Source organism: Colletotrichum spaethianum, assembly GCF_022836535.1.
Source record: "Colletotrichum spaethianum MAFF 239500 DNA, contig21, whole genome shotgun sequence".
NCBI classification, from domain to species: domain Eukaryota; kingdom Fungi; phylum Ascomycota; class Sordariomycetes; order Glomerellales; family Glomerellaceae; genus Colletotrichum; species Colletotrichum spaethianum.
In genome coordinates, this window is record NW_026054791.1 from 823,849 (window position 1) to 840,348 (window position 16,500).

The 16,500-nt window shown below is 57.2% G+C and overlaps 7 protein-coding genes across 7 annotated transcripts; 4 read left to right on the forward strand and 3 right to left on the reverse strand.

The window, feature by feature from the left end:
* Positions 1-495: 495 nt before the first annotated feature.
* On the forward strand, positions 496-1,534 carry ColSpa_08190 (proteasome subunit alpha type-4; the record flags this gene model as incomplete). The annotated part of the gene is made up of 4 exons (XM_049274402.1): positions 496-526; positions 637-702; positions 726-1,146; positions 1,201-1,534. 4 exons carry the CDS (start codon positions 496-498, stop codon positions 1,532-1,534), a joined length of 852 nt encoding a protein of 283 aa, XP_049130359.1.
* A 178-nt stretch (positions 1,535-1,712) lies between these two features.
* On the reverse strand, positions 1,713-2,197 carry ColSpa_08191 (uncharacterized protein; the record flags this gene model as incomplete). Its single annotated transcript, XM_049274403.1, has 2 exons — positions 1,713-2,082; positions 2,193-2,197. 2 exons carry the CDS (start codon positions 2,195-2,197, stop codon positions 1,713-1,715), a joined length of 375 nt encoding a protein of 124 aa, XP_049130360.1.
* A 488-nt stretch (positions 2,198-2,685) lies between these two features.
* Positions 2,686-5,151, forward strand: ColSpa_08192 (general transcription and DNA repair factor IIH helicase subunit XPB; the record flags this gene model as incomplete). Its single annotated transcript, XM_049274404.1, has 1 exon — positions 2,686-5,151. The coding sequence occupies one exon, from the start codon at positions 2,686-2,688 to the stop codon at positions 5,149-5,151; it is 2,466 nt and encodes an 821-aa protein (XP_049130361.1).
* Positions 5,152-9,202: 4,051 nt separating this feature from the next.
* ColSpa_08193 (low-affinity potassium transport protein) lies at positions 9,203-12,092 on the forward strand (the record flags this gene model as incomplete). Its single annotated transcript, XM_049274405.1, has 3 exons — positions 9,203-9,302; positions 9,380-11,097; positions 11,148-12,092. The coding sequence occupies 3 exons, from the start codon at positions 9,203-9,205 to the stop codon at positions 12,090-12,092; spliced, it is 2,763 nt and encodes a 920-aa protein (XP_049130362.1).
* Positions 12,093-12,710: 618 nt separating this feature from the next.
* Positions 12,711-13,441, reverse strand: ColSpa_08194 (54S ribosomal protein subunit img1, mitochondrial; the record flags this gene model as incomplete). The annotated part of the gene is made up of 2 exons (XM_049274406.1): positions 12,711-13,207; positions 13,270-13,441. The coding sequence occupies 2 exons, from the start codon at positions 13,439-13,441 to the stop codon at positions 12,711-12,713; spliced, it is 669 nt and encodes a 222-aa protein (XP_049130363.1).
* A 309-nt stretch (positions 13,442-13,750) lies between these two features.
* Positions 13,751-14,957, forward strand: ColSpa_08195 (uncharacterized protein; the record flags this gene model as incomplete). The annotated part of the gene is made up of 2 exons (XM_049274407.1): positions 13,751-13,865; positions 13,927-14,957. 2 exons carry the CDS (start codon positions 13,751-13,753, stop codon positions 14,955-14,957), a joined length of 1,146 nt encoding a protein of 381 aa, XP_049130364.1.
* On the reverse strand, positions 14,139-16,332 carry ColSpa_08196 (cysteine synthase 1; the record flags this gene model as incomplete). Its single annotated transcript, XM_049274408.1, has 3 exons — positions 14,139-14,907; positions 15,144-16,122; positions 16,215-16,332. The coding sequence occupies 3 exons, from the start codon at positions 16,330-16,332 to the stop codon at positions 14,139-14,141; spliced, it is 1,866 nt and encodes a 621-aa protein (XP_049130365.1).
* Positions 16,333-16,500: the final 168 nt, after the last annotated feature.

Sequence of the window (16,500 nt, forward strand, 5' to 3'; positions counted from 1 at the left end):
GCGGCATCTCTAGCAAACACCAGTCGCATGGGAACAAAAGCCACTAATTGGGTTGAAAATACGAAATCCTTACCAGATCAACATATGGTTTGGATGTAGATGACACAGGGAGTGGGAGATGGGTGCTGACAAACGGGAAGAATCTCATGTTGTCCAAACAACTACCTTAGCAACTTAGGTAGTCGTCGAACAGAGCGGAGGCGCTTGGATCACAATACGGCACGGGCCCGACGCTCCTCTAAGCTTCAGGAAGGTCCATTACCCGGACTTTCACCGGGCTGCGCAGGAGCTCCTGGAGCTTTTCAGCCTTTCCCACGCCAGCAGGTACCGAAGCTTCGTCAGACCTGCAGCCTGCCTCTATTACCTACTGCACTCCATCCATATCCTCCACCAACTGCACCCCTTCATCCACGGCGATTGTCCCGCACCATTCAACAACTCGCCAACCCAACCAAGACCATATACATCCGTTAACCGGACCTTTGATCAGTAACCATGGCTTCAGGATATGACAGAGCGCTGTCCGGTATGTCCCCCTCTTGCCCGCAATCTCACTGTGCCATGCTAACACGCCGCAAATAGTCTTCAGGTTCGTCACGACTGCCCCTGGACTCTGATGTATTTCGCGGCGCCCAGCTAACTCGTGCAGTCCCGATGGACACGTTTTCCAGGTCGAGTACGCTGGTGAAGCCGTAAAGCGAGGTAATGCTGTTTGCCCGCCACAGTCAAGGGCGAACCCCGGCTCACTGGTGACATAGGAACATGTGCGGTCGGCGTCAAGGGCTCAGATGTCGTCGTTCTCGGATGCGAAAAGCGATCAGCCATGAAGCTGCAAGATACCCGAATTACTCCCTCCAAGATTCAACTTCTCGACACTCACGTCTGCCTCGCGTTCGCCGGCTTGAACGCCGATGCCCGTATCCTCGTCGACAAGGCGCGGTTAGAGGCACAGTCCCACAGACTGACTGTCGAAGACCCCGCCTCCATCGAGTACATGACCAAGTACGTTGCCGGCGTCCAGCAACGGTACACACAGAGTGGTGGTGTCCGCCCCTTCGGCATCAGCACCTTGATTGTCGGCTTCGACAGCGGCAGCAAGGTCCCGCGTCTTTACCAGACTGAGCCTTCTGGCATCTATTCGGCATGGTACGAACCCGAAACTCGTACGCAATACAATGCATGATAGCTAACCCCTTGCAGGAAAGCCAACGCCATCGGCCGTTCCAGCAAGACCGTTCGCGAGTTCCTCGAGCGCAACTACAAGGAGGACATGGACAGAGAGGCTACCATCCGACTTGCCATCAAGTCTCTTCTCGAGGTTGTCCAGACGGGAGCCAAGAATATCGAGATTGCGCTGATGGCGCCTGGCAAGACGATCGAGATGCTCCCCGTGGAGGAGATTGAGAACTACGTCAAGAACATTGAGCAGGAGAAGCAAGAGGAGGCGGCGAAGAAGAAGACTGGCCGCACGCCGGGCACCGGAAGCGCGGCGATCCTCACGAGAGGCTCGGGCTCAGGTGACGGTGATGAGTAAGGGAATGAATAGGCGTTGCGGCTCGCGGATAGACGACACTGATGAGGGTATCTAACCAAATACCATTGTATTACCACCTTTAGACTTGGAAGTCGCGGGGAATCTACAAAGATGGTGTCCATGAAATCGCTTGCCGCCACACTCATGCTCGTAATCCAACCAATCTCCAGTCTAAAACTTAACCCAGCTTGTCTGCGTCGTCGGTCGGGTCGAATATTGATCGTCCAGCAATTTGTCGGACACGCTCGTCCTTGATCATGCGGCTGTCCTTGCGTGCGTCCTCGCCTTCGACGGAGATGGCAGCCTTTGGCGTCTTTGCTTCGATGACGAAGTGGTTATCGCAGTGTGGGCAGTACTCGTCAGAGTCCTCAAACTCGGTGGCGTCTTTGCGGAAGCACTTCTTGCACTTCTTGCAGGCAAAGACCATCTCGATACTCTGCATCAGGGGGTGCTTCTCCTGCTCATGGTGGCAATCGGCGCAGTCGAACCATTTCTTGCCTGTAATAGTAGTTTCCGTTAGGTACTGGCCATATTTGGTAAACAGGTGGCTGGCTTGACGTACAGCAAGGTGACCGGATCGCGACTTGAGCGTTAAGAATGTGCTTGCTGTGGTCGTCTGTTAGCTGTCGGTCAAGGGCCTCAACATGGAGCAGCTCACCACATGGCGAATGTCCTGCACGATGTAGGCGAAGTGATGGAAGAATAGGAGCAAGAGCGCGAGAGATGAGGTCGGGTTGCTCTGGTGACTCAGGGAGGGTACAATGTGCAAGGCGGTCGCGTTTTCGGTGTCAACTCGGAATCAGGAAGAGAACATTCTACAGTGCCTCATTGAAGATTCGGCGATTGCTGATAAATTTTGGCGGGGTCGTGATTTGTTGTTCCAGTGCCTCCTTCCCGCTGCACACCCCGCGAAGTCACTGAAATTCACCTGGATCCCTGGTGGTGGACCGCGCTAAGAACCGCCTGCCAGTGACTAAGACTGCTGCCCCTGCCCACTTGCCTGCGAAACCTTAACTCCGACTGCGCTGGCTGGCTGCTTACTGAATCCTGGGTACATTAGCACGACCTGCAGCCTGCACTACATCATTCGCCTCGCCAAATTACTATCGGCCGTCCAACTTCACCTCCAACAAACCCGTGATCTTGCCACGATGCCACCGAAGCGGAAGGCTCAAGGGGCCGTCACCGGCAGCATCAAGGCAGGGAAGGGCTCCGTTGTGTCAACACCAGGAGCAGCCACTCCCAGGAGCATTGCTAGTGACAATGAATCCTCGGTCGTGGACCCTGTGAGCGAGTCCGAAGATGAGAATCTCGAGAAGAACGTCGACAAGTTCTCAGTCGAAGCCTACCTCGACAGGCCGAAGACGAACGATTCCATGTCAGGACTCTTCAAAAAGAAGCGCGATTTCTCCTTCCTCGCACTGAAGCCCGATTACCAGAACCGCCCACTCTGGATCGACCCGGCCAAGGGACGCATCTTCCTCGAAAGTTTCAACCCGCTTGCCGAGCAGGCGCAGGACTTTCTCATCACCATCGCCGAGCCAATCTCCCGACCGTCCTTCGTTCACGAATATGCGCTCACGACGCACAGCTTGTATGCTGCAGTTTCGGTGGGATTGTCACCCCAAGATATCATCAACACTCTCGACCGGTTCCTGAAGATGCCCTTGCCCGACAGTATTCGCAAGTTTATCGAGGGTTGCACACAGAGTTTCGGCAAGGTGAAGCTGGTACTCAAGAATACCAAATACTTTGTCGAGAGTACGGACCCTGTCATTCTGCAAAAGCTGCTAAAGGATCCCATCATTGGACCCCTCCGAGTACACGGCACCGAGGAGATCACGACAACAGCTGCTCCGAAGCAGGGTCCCTTGGTCATTCCAGGCACGGCGAATGCTGCTGGTGTCCGCCAGGCTGAAGAGCAGAAAGCCAAGGGCCGCGAGGGTGAAGTCAAGGAGGGCGAAGTGTACGCGGCGCTAAACGACGACGATGACGAGGACCAGGAAATCACACACGCCTTTGAAATATCGGATGAGGCGGTCGAGACGGTCCAGAAGCGATGCCTTGAGCTGGAGTATCCAGTGCTGGAGGAGTATGATTTTAGAAGAGACGAGGCCAACCCCAATTTGGAGATCGACCTGCGTCCGGGTACCTTAATTCGGCCGTACCAAGAAAAGAGTCTGAGCAAGATGTTTGGTAACGGTCGGGCCAAGAGTGGTCTCATCGTCCTTCCTTGTGGTGCTGGAAAGACGCTAGTCGGCATCACGGCAGCTTGCACCGTCAAGAAGGGCGTTATCGTACTCTGCACCAGTTCGATGTCGGTGGTGCAATGGCGAAACGAATTCCTCAAATGGTCCAACATCAAGCCGGAGGACATCGAGGCTTTCACTTCAGACAACAAGGGCAGGATTTTCCCTGGCAACACCGGTATCATTGTGACCACATACTCCATGGTTACACAGACCCGAGAGCGGTCACACGAGGCGAAGAAGATGATGGACTTCCTCCAGACTCGAGAGTGGGGTTTGATGCTTCTTGACGAAGTGCACGTTGTCCCTGCCAATATCTTCAGAAAGGTAACATCATCCATCAAGACACACTCGAAGCTCGGCTTGACTGCCACGCTTCTACGTGAGGACGACAAGATCTCGGATTTGAACTTCCTTATCGGTCCGAAACTGTACGAAGCCAACTGGATGGAACTTTCTGAGCAGGGCCACATCGCAAAGGTCCAGTGCGCCGAGGTCTGGTGTCCCATGACTACAGAGTTTTACGACGAGTACCTGAAGGCATCTGCCAGGAAGCGGGCCTTGCTGTACATTATGAACCCACGCAAGTTCCAGGCCGCGCAGTACCTCATCAACTACCACGAGTCACGAGGAGACAAGATCATTGTCTTCTCCGACAACGTCTACGCGTTGAAGACTTATGCCGAGAAACTGGAGAAAGCCTATATTTTCGGCGGCACAGGACAGGCAGAACGAATGAACATTCTTCAGAACTTCCAACACAACCCGCAAGTCAACACGCTCTTCTTGTCCAAGATCGGAGACACGTCTCTGGATCTTCCGGAGGCCACCTGTCTCATTCAGATCTCCTCGCATTACGGTTCCCGTCGTCAAGAGGCTCAGCGTCTCGGTCGTATTCTGCGAGCAAAGCGAAGAAACGACGAAGGCTTTAATGCCTTCTTCTACTCCCTTGTGTCCAAGGACACTCAGGAGATGTACTACTCCTCTAAGCGACAGGCCTTCCTGGTCGACCAGGGATATGCCTTCAAGGTCATCACGCAGCTAGCGAACATTGAAAAGACACCCGGTCTTGCGTATGCTGCAGCCAGCGAGAGACGAGAGCTCCTACAAAAGGTCCTCATCGAAAATGAGGCTGGTGGCGAGGACGAAGTCATTGACGACCTGTTCCATAGCGGTACCATGGGTCGCGCGCCGGTCAGGGGTAAGAAGAAGGCCGCTGCCCGGAGAACAGCCGGTCTTCTGGGTGACCTGTCGGGTGGGCAGGACATGGCCTACATGGAGCAAAACAAGAGGGTCAAGCTCAAGAAAGCCAAGGGAGAGAGCAGCGCCTTCTTCAAGAAGATCCAGAGGGAGAAGGCCAAGCGGTAAATTGCATAATGAGGGCTCTAGGCGTTTTTTTCGGCATGGTTGCGGCTTGGGAAAGCAAACGGCGAATTTGCTTGTTGTAGTATAGACACCAACATCATCAAGACTCTCAAGACTGGACGCGGCGGGAAGATCGGGTAGATCTGTATAGGATATATCGACACGCAAAAGAAGACATGAACCATGCGTGCCCCCGCTCTCCTCGAAGCCAAACGTCCGCCTCGTAAAATAAGATTGGACTGCTATGGATGATTTGCTATCTGTGCTCGAGCTGCCAGTTTTGGCGGCAACAGACGGCAAGCAGGTTGCGGATGTATGGAGGGCGGATTGGAGTGGCCGAGGCCTTACCCCTATCTGCTGTTTGTTGAGGACGACAGGGGGTCTGGCGTCACCGGGGTCGTCGTCGTCGTAGTTGTCGTCGCCGTCGTCTAGAACCTACCAGTCGGCGGTGTCTCCCCTTCACGTGGGCAGGACGGACGAATAACCCATGAGTAACCCGGAGGCAAGAGACGATGGTCTTGGCGGACAGCGGGTTGACTCGGGTGGCTGCAGTTGTGCTTCTCACCTTGTGTTGTTGCTTGCTTTTGCTATCTGGCATATCCGGGAGGTGCTGCGCGGTCAGGGTGCTCTAGAGCGGGCTTGGCGGCCGGGTTTGGAGATGAGCGTCGGTGTAGCGGTGCCATCTCACAACTCGCATGCAGGGTTCACTAAAGACGGGCGAAGGGCAGGGCCGGCAAGTGCCCCCGTCGGTTGAGTCGACGACGGGCCTGGCGGTGAAGAGTCGGCAAGAGAAAGACAGGCGCCACCGTCAGTTGATATGGTGAGATTGAGAAGTGACGGAACGTCGTTGGCTGTGTTTAGCGATATCTCTCCAATCCCAGCGCGGTGCAGGGTGGTGGCTAAGGCCTGGACCCAGACGACGACAGCGGAGGGAAGCAGCTGCCGGCAGTCCGCGGGGACGGGGTTGTGATTGGTGGCGAGGGGAGGACAACAGCCATGGAAGTTGTTGGAGGTGCACTGCCTTTTCCCGACAGTTTCTTGTCGGCGTCTCCTCGACGGTGGCTACCGATACGGTTTGCCCAAGGAGAAATTTAGAGATCGCCGGTCGGGCTGTGCTGAAGCCTGAAAAGACCCCGTTGGCATTGTAAGAGATGCGTTGCGCCTAAAAAAAGGGTCAATGGGCGTCAGGATGAAGCATCTGCTCTTGGAGATGCTGGCGGGTTCCACAGAGCGCCGCGGCTTGCAGATGGTAAGGTACCTCTCTGCTTGGGCAACCATATCAACTCCGTGGGCGACAACATGCCTTTCTGGTCCGGCTCAATACTCCTGCTTGCCTCTGCTCGCCTGAAGCGCGTGTTTGGACGCTGCGTCCGGTTGGCCGGGATGTCCCGTTGGAAGCGGAGGTCCATGCTGTTTCAATATATAGGGGTCAAGAGGCATTATTCGACCGTGGTACTGTGACCTCTGGAGAGTCATGTTGCGTGCGTCCAGGGCATTAGCCAGTTTCTCACTGATGGCAGGGCGACATTCAACATGCTAGAGGCTTGCTCGACACGGCATGTGAACGCTCGCGCCAACCATCCACCAGCCAGCTCGTCGCCAGCTTGGAGACATCCCTGCTGCTGTCACTTCGATGCGCAGTCTTTGCAGCAGTTTACCGAGTTGGGATATTTCCAGATACACATTACAGATCGACATATTGCTGCAGTCCATCTCTTACCCTCATGTGTCTGGGAGCACCAGCCCCTGGCTGTCGTTTCCTACGTCCCTCGTTGCCCGGACAGTATCCTGCTTGATATCGGGAGGAGAGGGAGAACCTGACAGAGGCAACGAAGCTCATTAGTGGGCAATGAGAACGAAGGGGCCGCCAGGATGGTCGGTCAGGCACACGGCACCCTCCAAGAACAGACCAAGAGATCTAGGAGGAAGGGTGTGTGAGATGTGCTGGCACAGAATGACGTATCCGGCCATGCAAGGACGGATAAACCTCAGCCAAACGATTGGTAGCACTGCAATGGGAGGGAGGGTAGGTTGGTCGGGTCCTAGTGCCCCTGTTCGAGACGCAGATGCTCTCCTTTGGGCGGGTGAGCAGTTTTGGATGAGAGGCCAACGACAGGTGGTGACCCACCCCCGTGAATTAAAGTTGCTTGGCACCAGTGACTCCGCCAGCTTGGTTTGGGGGGGGGGTTTAGGGGATTATTTCTGGCGTGTCTTGGAAATGGCACGCCGCGAAACAGATCTCACGAGTTACATCCAATCTCACCTCGAGGGCCATTAGCACAACGAACTAAGGGCCTAGTGCCACCTTGGGTCCGACAGCTGGAGTCGACCGTCGTGTCGTGCTGGATGGCACTTCCATGTTGCGTCCATGGGGAATTCTATTTTCCCCAGCGTCGAGGGTTTGTTTTCCGACGTGGGTGGGCGCACACCACTCGCTGGTCGTCGCATAATGATGGCAGCACATGAATGATGTGCGCATATGACGGGCGATCATTCTGACAAGTTCTCGAGGCGCGTTGGCGTGGGAGTGAGTGAGTGAGTGAAGTGGCCTATCTTGATCATGTACGCGGTACGCAGTGAGGTGAGGTGATTTGATGTGGGCGGGATGGATGAGGTGACCCGACTGCGTCTGCATCTGGGGTGTTCTGTAAAGTGCTTAGTAGGCACCCGGCGCCCGTCCGACGTGATGTACACTACACATACATGCATGTATATGTAGGCGGGCGGCGCGTGCGTGTATAGGCACGTCGAACGTCGAATATCGAATGAGGTGCTGGCCTTTCAAATCTCGATTCTCAGGGACCATAGCACCTCCTTCCTTCCTTCCTTCCCGACCCCACGCCTCTTCGTGCTCTACCTTGGACCATTCAGTCAAGGGAGGCGCGACTCCTCCATCGTCTCTCCGTCTCCAGGCCGAAGCTCTCTGTTTGCGAGAGGCAGAAGAGCCGTTCTCAGCGAGTACGGAGTACCCCCAAGGGGTGCCTTTTTTTTCTTTCTCTCCTTCTGTCCTTCTTCTGTTCCATCGTTAGTGGAGCAGAAGCTATTGCCAGACAAAGCTTAGCCTGTGTCGGCCCCCAGGCACACGGTAGGGAAGGCACCGGGAACTTCCAGGTTGCAAGCACGGTGGATGCTGGATGCTGCTGGATGCGCCGCGACTGGATTGCCTCCAGTGGGCAGGACGGACTGACAGGGTGGTTCAGGGCCTCTCTGTGGCCACTCCACACAACCGCCCCGAGACGCCCGCACGCCGATGGAACGGGCTTTCCACCTCTCCCTATCTAATTAAAAAAAAATAACAGCGAGGAAAAACTGGACTGACGCCTTCCGTTTCGCCTCGCCTCGCCTCGTCGCACACCCGCATCTAAAATTCGAGTCCTTCCCAGCCCCAGTTCCGGTCCTCGCTCCTCGTTTTGTTGTTATTGTTGTTGTTGCTGCTGTTGCTGTTGTCGTTGTCTTCGTTGGCAGCTCCTGTCGTCTCTCCCGCCAGAAGCCAAGAGCCACAGGGCATCCAGTCCCTGGCCATCGGCATTGGCATCTGCACATCTGCACATCTGCGACACTTGCAGCGTCGGGCTCCATCTCTTGTGCTTTCACAAGCTACCTCGAGGTAGACGGAGCATCAGCTGGGGACTCGTCCGATCCCACCTCGACTCTTCTTTCCCCATCCTGTTTCTTTCCTCTTTTCTTTACTTTACCTTACAGTACCTCCGCACCCTGCAACACAGACAGGCGACCGCGCCTGATGTCACGCTTACTGCGCCCGGCTCCTGCTCCCATCCCGTCCAAGTCCCGCCGTACCAATTGATCGTCATGAATTCCAGCTTAACCGTCATCCAATCCTTACACAAGGAAGGTTAGACCAGAAAGCTTCACAGCCACAGCGTGCCAAGACCTGGCCCATTCGCCCTACTCGCTCACCCTACTGCGCCATTGTCCTCTTACACCATATCACCCCCTCAGGCCGATGTCTCGACCGGTCTGTCGTTAAACCGGAGGGGAATTTCCTCCATTTCACCTCATTCAACACCATCACCACCGTCGCGACCTGAGAGAAATGCTCGAAGACGCGCGCGGCTGGCTGCTCGTCCAGCTACGGGCAGCCAAGCCCTCCTTCATATCCAAGAAGCCGCACTTCAACTTCATCTCGGCTCACTGTAAGTCACCATCCCAAGTACTGCCGTCGCATTCCACTCTGTGCACAGCGCTAATCTGCGCCTCGCCCCGACATCAGACTTCTGGATTTGCGGCCTCACTATACTGGGCTCTATCCTCATCTATGCCACTGCCGGAGGGCAGATGCCATACATTGACGCCCTCTTCTTTGCCAGTGGTGCCAACACCCAGGCCGGCCTCAACACCATTGATGTCAACCTGCTCAACACCTTCCAGCAAATATGCCTCTACTTTTTTACCATGACCTCCAATCCCATCACCATCCATTCTTCCGTTGTCTTCCTCCGATTGTACTGGTTCGAAAAGCGCTTCCAGGGCGTCGTCCGCGAGGCCCGCTTGCGGAGAAATACCATGTCCAAGTCCAAGTCCCGGGCGAGGGACGAGTTGAGCCAGGCCGAGAGGGGCCGTCTAAGCGTGCGCAATATCAAGGTCATGCACACCAACGGCCACCGCTCCAGAATGACCAACGATGGCATTCTGCTCGACATGAAGGAGGACGAGGACGGTCGCCTATCGCCGGGGAGCAACGGCTTCGTTCCCGCGCACGTCACCCCGCCACATCAGTCTCCTGGAGAACAAACTCCAGACAGAGCATCCGAGCATCACGACGACGCCCATAGCACGGATGTATCGCAGGGTCGAATTACCTTTGCTCAGCATGTCTTCCGAAGCGACGGGACGGAGCCCGAAGTCAAACTCCCGCCGCCCAACTCTCCTGCCCACTTGGCCATCCTCGAGCGCCAACGGAATGGCCCTGAAGAGACATTGCGCATTCCGAACCCCAGAGATGCCGAGAGGGGCATGAAGCCAAAGCGAGTAGAAGACAACGCTGCGCCAGAGCCCGAAGACGAAAGAGAAGGCACCATCCCGCATATCCACGTTGCGACTAGCGGAACGAACGACATGCCGGATGGTATAGGCAACAATGCCGCCCGCCGACCCACGATCAAAATCGAAGAACCCGAAAGACCCAAGGAGCCCCAGAGAACGGTCAAGGACGAGATCGTGGACGAGGCTGAGGTGATTGGTAGAACCATCTTTCCCTTCTCGCTGCGCAAGCCAAGGGCCTTCCAGAAGGGTGATAAGACAACTCACCATGACGACGGTACCTCTCCAAACCCTCTCGCGAAGGTTAGAAGTCGTACCTTTGACACCATCAAGACTGCATTGACCCGCGAAAAAGTCGAGGACATGCCATACCTGAGTTTCACACCTACGATGGGTCGCAACTCTGCCTTCCCTGGTCTGACGCTGGAGCAGCGAGAGGAGCTGGGAGGCATCGAATACCGGTCATTGAGAACACTCGCTATCATCCTGCTGTGCTACTTCTGGGGGTTCTCAATCTTCGCCATCACCTGTACCCTCCCGTGGATCTACACCAGCTCCAATGCCAAATACGCCAGCCTCATCGAGTCGTCCGGCGTCAGCAAGGCCTGGTGGGGTATCTTCACGGCGAACTCGGCCTTCAACGACCTGGGTCTCACCCTGACGCCTGACAGCATGAACTCGTTCAACGACGCATCCTTTATCCTGTTGATCATGTCTTTCTTGATCATCATCGGCAACACTGGCTTCCCCATCATGCTTCGCGTCATCATCTGGATCTTGTCCAAGATTGTACCAAAGCGTACGGGACTGTGGGAGGAGTTGCGCTTCTTATTGGATCATCCCCGTCGATGCTTTACTCTGTTGTTCCCAGCAGGTGCAACCTGGTGGCTCTTCATCATCCTCATCGGTTTGAACGTGCTTGACTTGCTGTTCTTTGTCTTGCTAGATGTAAGTTGCCTGCACAGACTGGGGTTGACCTATGCTAATATCATGCCTAGCTGAACGACAATGCTGTGAGCCATCTGCCCGTGCACGTCCGCATTGTGGATGGTATATTCCAGGCCGCGTCCACCAGGACCGCGGGTTTCACGGTTGTAAACATTTCGCTGCTGCATCCCGCTGTGCAGGTTTCGTACATGATCATGATGTACATTTCAGTCTTCCCTATCGCCATCTCGATTCGTCGCACCAACGTGTATGAAGAGAAATCTCTCGGTGTATACCACAGTCCCGACGAAGACATGGAGGGCACCAACGAGAACAGCGCCTGGTCTTATGTCGGAACCCATTTGCGGCGTCAGCTGTCTTTTGATCTGTGGTATGTGTTCCTGGGCCTCTTCATCTTGGCCATCACGGAAGGGCACCGGATCCAGAACAAGGACTTTGACGTCTACTCTGTCCTCTTCGAGATTGTGAGTGCGTACGGTACGGTAGGATTAAGCTTGGGCTACCCCAACGTCAACGCGTCCCTCTGCTCGCAGTTCAGTACGGGAGGCAAGCTCATCATCATTGCGATGCAAATTCGTGGACGCCACCGTGGCCTGCCGTATGGTCTCGATCGCGCTGTTCTCCTACCTAGCGAATCCCGGTTCGAAAAGGAGGCCGAAGAGGCGCACCCGGTTCTGGTCCGGTCAGCTACTGCAGCATCGACCGGAACTGCGCTCAGCGCCACCAGGTCTAACCTGCGATCGAGGAGAATGAGCACGAACAGGGGCCAGGGCAACATCATCACCCAGTTCTTACACCCAGGGCCCATGATCCCTCACGAGGACAGCCTTACAAATCTATCTAGACGCAGCAGATCGTTTGGCACTGATGAGCGTCCTCCCATGGGCGAAAACATGAGGCGGCGGAACACGGAGCCTGCGGACGATGATACCACGTCCACTGACACCGAGGCAGCGGCGCCTCCTCGGCGAGTCCTTACCACGCCGGCACGCTAGAAGCTGCCGCAATGGACGGCCGCGAAACGGTCTATCCAGGAGGAATGAGGAGAAATATACATTGCACGGAGTTTCGAAGGTGGTTTTTGAAATCGGAGTTAGTGGATCGCAAACATTGTTTTTTTTTTGGTGCGGCGGTCAATCGTTTCTATAAAACCAGGACGGACTTAGATGGCTCAGGCTACAGACATACTTTTCACATTGGCGTTGCGCTTCCTGTACATTCTTAGGATATTGTACGCTTATGACGAATGACGAACCTTCGCTTTGCGAAATCAGCTCTAATGGACTGTAAGCGGCTAGCCCTTCTGTCCTCTGTCACCCCAATTGGAAAAAAGAAGAAGAAAAGCCTGGTGGAACTAGCAGTGTGTTGGTCGAACCCCTGAATCTGACACGACGCATTCACACTGCTGAAGTGCCACACCGCCGCAAGATGAGCAAACCCGATCGTGAGAGATATTTTTGTTCATGTACAAGACTTTACAAGGCCAATGCTGTACAACTCGCCCGTCTTCTAATCGTACAACGTCTCGATATAACAACCCCTTTCACCCCAAGTGACAACATCTCCATCCCAAGCCCCTTTTGACTCAAGAAAGCCTCTTGCCTCCTTACTCCCTAAAACCTCGTACCGAGCTGCCTGCCCTTGTTGCGCATGCCGTACCTCTCCTTCTTCCAAGCAAAGACGAGGTGGTCGACGCTGCCCATGTCGTGCTTGGGCTTGCGCAGGTACGTCAGGCGCGCGCGGCGCGCGCGCTTGGGCCGGCGCCAGACAATGTCGATGCCGATGACGGTGGGTGAGTAGATTTTGTACCACATCTCGACGCCGACCTTCATGAGCTGGCCGCGCAGCAGGATGGCCGTGTCGACGCCGCGGCGGCGGATCGACATGCACACGCCCGAGAAGGGCTCGCCCGACTTTGTCGTGACCATGAGCACGTCGCCGACCTTTGCGGCGTCCGGACGCGCCGGGTCGAAGAGCCGCGTGCGCGCGCCCGTGGGGTCGAGGGTGCTGCGCTGCTGGGCGTCGAGGGCGGGCAGGGGGTTCTTGTGCGTTTGGCGGATCGAGGGCGGTGGTGGGTAGACTGCGAAGGTGGGCTTGTCGCGGGGCCCGACTGCATTGGCTGTGGTTAGCTCCGGGCCGAGGAGAGATGCGTTGGAACGTGTGGGAGCTTACAGTAGGAGGGCTTGACGGAGGGTGTTGAGGGTGTCGAGGGTGAGGGTGTTGATGCCGGGGGCTCGGTGGCAGGCGTGGTGGCCATGGAACGGGTGAGAAACCTCTGGTGCCGCGTCTGGCGGAGGACCGTCTTGAGGCAGCCGATCGGCCGCCGGAGACAGGTGGCGTTCATCTTGGTTGCGTGGTCGAGGGACGGACGGCTGCTGCGATCTTGTCGTCGGGCGACCAGAAAAGGCAGAGAGCTTCGCAGGCGTCAAGGTCGAAAAGTCGAAGTTCGAGGTACGAATTGCGCGCTGTGATTGGCTCGGTGCATCAATGATGCGGAGCCGCGGCCCGGGCGAGGGTGCGATCCAAAATTTTGGGAGGGCACCCTGCAGGTCGTTCCCGAATAGCTCCCGCCCTCCTCTGCCGATTGCTGCCGACGACGACGGTCGAGGAAAATTCCAACTACTCGACGAGCACATACAACACGACCGCAACCATGTCGAGGATATTAATGGGTAGGGCCCTGAGGGGTGCCAAGGCGTCTGTGTGGGAGCAGCAGGCGTGCATGGCCCAGCAGCAACGGAGCTTCAGCCAGACACCCTCCCGTCAAAGTACGTCTCGTGATATATCGAAGTCCAGGAAAACAGAGAAAAGAGGCTGACCCGACTTTAGACCCCCAAGTCGTCTTCGACAAGACTACGACGCCCGGTCTCGCACCGATCCTCGAAGAGATCCAGTCCAACATCATCCTCCCCTACTACCTCCCCATCCACCAGCGCAAGCGCGTCTTCTCCGAGAAGCTCAAGCACCGCCTCAAGAACGACCCCGTCTACCTCGAGATCGACGGCCTCGAGCACCGGTTCTCTCACATCAACGAGGAGGCCCTACCCCCGTCCCGCGAGGTCACCTGGAAGGCCCTCCGCGCGATGCAGACGCCCCAGGACTGGAACAACTTTGCCCGCCTGCTCTCGGGCATGCGCAACGCCGGCCGCCACTACAGCCAGACGGATTTCGCAAAGATGATCCGCATCGCCGGCGCGCGCGGCCAGATCTACACCATTATCGACGCCGCGCGGCAGGTGCGCAAGACGGGCCTGCGGCTTGACAACTCGGAAAAGGTCAACGAGGTGCTGCACTTTGTGCAGATGCGCGCCGTGGAGAGCGACTGGGACAAGGAGAAGACTGAGCAAGCGCTGCGGTGGAGCGAGATGGTGCTCGAGATGCTCGAGGACGCCAACCACGCGCCCGACGGCCGCAAGGTCGCCAAGCGCGGCAAAGGCCGGTTCCCGCTGTTCAAGGACCCGCAGATCCTGGGCGCGGCGCTGCACCTCTCGGCGGTGCTGGCCGTCAAGCACAACGACGGCAAGGACCTTGACGGCAAGGTCGCGCGGTACGCCAAGCAGGTCGCCGACGGGTGGCCCGCCGGCAAGGGCCTGTTGCAGCTGCACCCGCAGGAGGCGTACGCCGACCGTGTGGACGGCGTGGCGTACCTGGCGCACAGCCGGACGCAGTACCTCTCGTACGCGAGCCCGATCCTTCACGGCCTGTTCATGGCCGCGCGCGTGGTGGAGAAGCCGCTGGCCGACAGGTTGCACGCGATCGCCGGCTCGTTGGGCACCGAGATCAAGGAAGTGGTGGAGAAGCAGGACTACCCTGCCGAGCGCGGTCTCAAGACGTACAACGCCCTGTTTGGCTCCTCATAGATGTCGAGGTAGCAGGCCGGGAAGGCGAGGGATAATGTAAGACAGCGGGAGGAGAGAGGAGGGGAGGGGAATCAGAGGGGCTCCAGAGAGGGGCTATGTACAGCTGATATGTAAGATTATCTATGTATACAAGCATCAAGACACACCAGATCAACAACGCATCCACCCTATGGCAGGACAATGTACTTTTCCAAATGCTTGGGTATCGCGCCCAGGAGCTTCTTCTCGCTGAGCCACTTGCGTGAGAACAGCCTGTCGGCGTAGCGGTACGCGCCGTCGCACAGAATGGTGACGACGGTGTTGCCCTTGCCGAGCTTCTCCGCCACCTCCTTGGCGGCGACGACGTTGAGCGCCGAGCTGGCGCCCAGGTACAGCCCCTCCTCGTCGAGGCACCGGTACACCATCTCGATGCTCTTCTCGTCGGCGATGGTCAGCGAGCCATCAACGAGGCCAATGTCGGGCTTCAGGTTGTCCGTGATGCGGCCCTGGCCGATGCCCTCGGTGATGCTGGACCCCGTGCGCTCGACGAGCTTGCCACCCGACGAGACGTACGAGTGCAGCACGCTGCCGGGCGGGTCGGCAAGGAAGGACTTTACGCGCCCGCCGCTGACGTCCTTGAGGTACCGCGTGATGCCGGCCAGCGTGCCCGCCGTGCCCGTGGCGCAGGTGAAGGCGTCGACCTTGCCCTGGGTCTGCTCCCAGATCTCGGGGCCCGTGGTCTCAATGTGCGCGCGGCGGTTGGCCGTGTTGTCGAACTGGTTCGTCCAGACGGCGTTGTCGAGCCGTTCCGCGTGGCGTTTCGCCTGGTGGTTGTAGTTCTCGGGGTTCTCGAAGGCGACGGCGGGGACGGGGTAGACCTCGGCGCCCAGCAGCCTCAGGAGGTCGATCTTGCCCTGGGACTGCGTGTTGGGCATGTAGATGACGAGCTTGTAGCCCTTGGAGCGGCACACGTGCGCGAGGCCGATGCCCGTGTTGCCGGCCGTGCCCTCGACGACGGTGCCGCCGGGCTTGAGGAGCCCGCGCTCCTCGGCGTCCTTGACGACGTAGAGCGCCGCGCGGTCCTTGACGGAGCCGCCCGGGTTCATGAACTCTGCCTTGCCGAGGACTTCGCAACCCGTTTCGGCCGAGAGGCGGTTGAGGCGGATGAGGGGCGTGTTGCCGATCGCTGAGAGACGAGAAAATGGTCAGTCGACGGGCTCATTAATGGGGCTTGCCTTGTAGAGAGACAAGGGCAGAGAAAGGCGGAGGGAGACGTACCGCCGGTGAGGCCCTTGACGACGCCCTGCGCGCGGGAGAGGTTGAGAGAGTATGCGCTTGGCGGGTCGATGGCGCGGGCGGCCGTCGTCGCGAAGCGACGCACGCCGAGGCGGTTCATGTTTGCTGGGCTTCTGCTACTCGGAGGGTCCCTTTGAAAAGTCAATCCGTAGTCTGCTGCGGCGTGTGTTGCGGGATTGGGGTCGGAGGGGATCGAGTTGGCGGGAGGGATCACGACGCAGGCGTTTAAGAAGCAGACTCCGGCATTCGGCTTTCTAAGCTGGCCAAA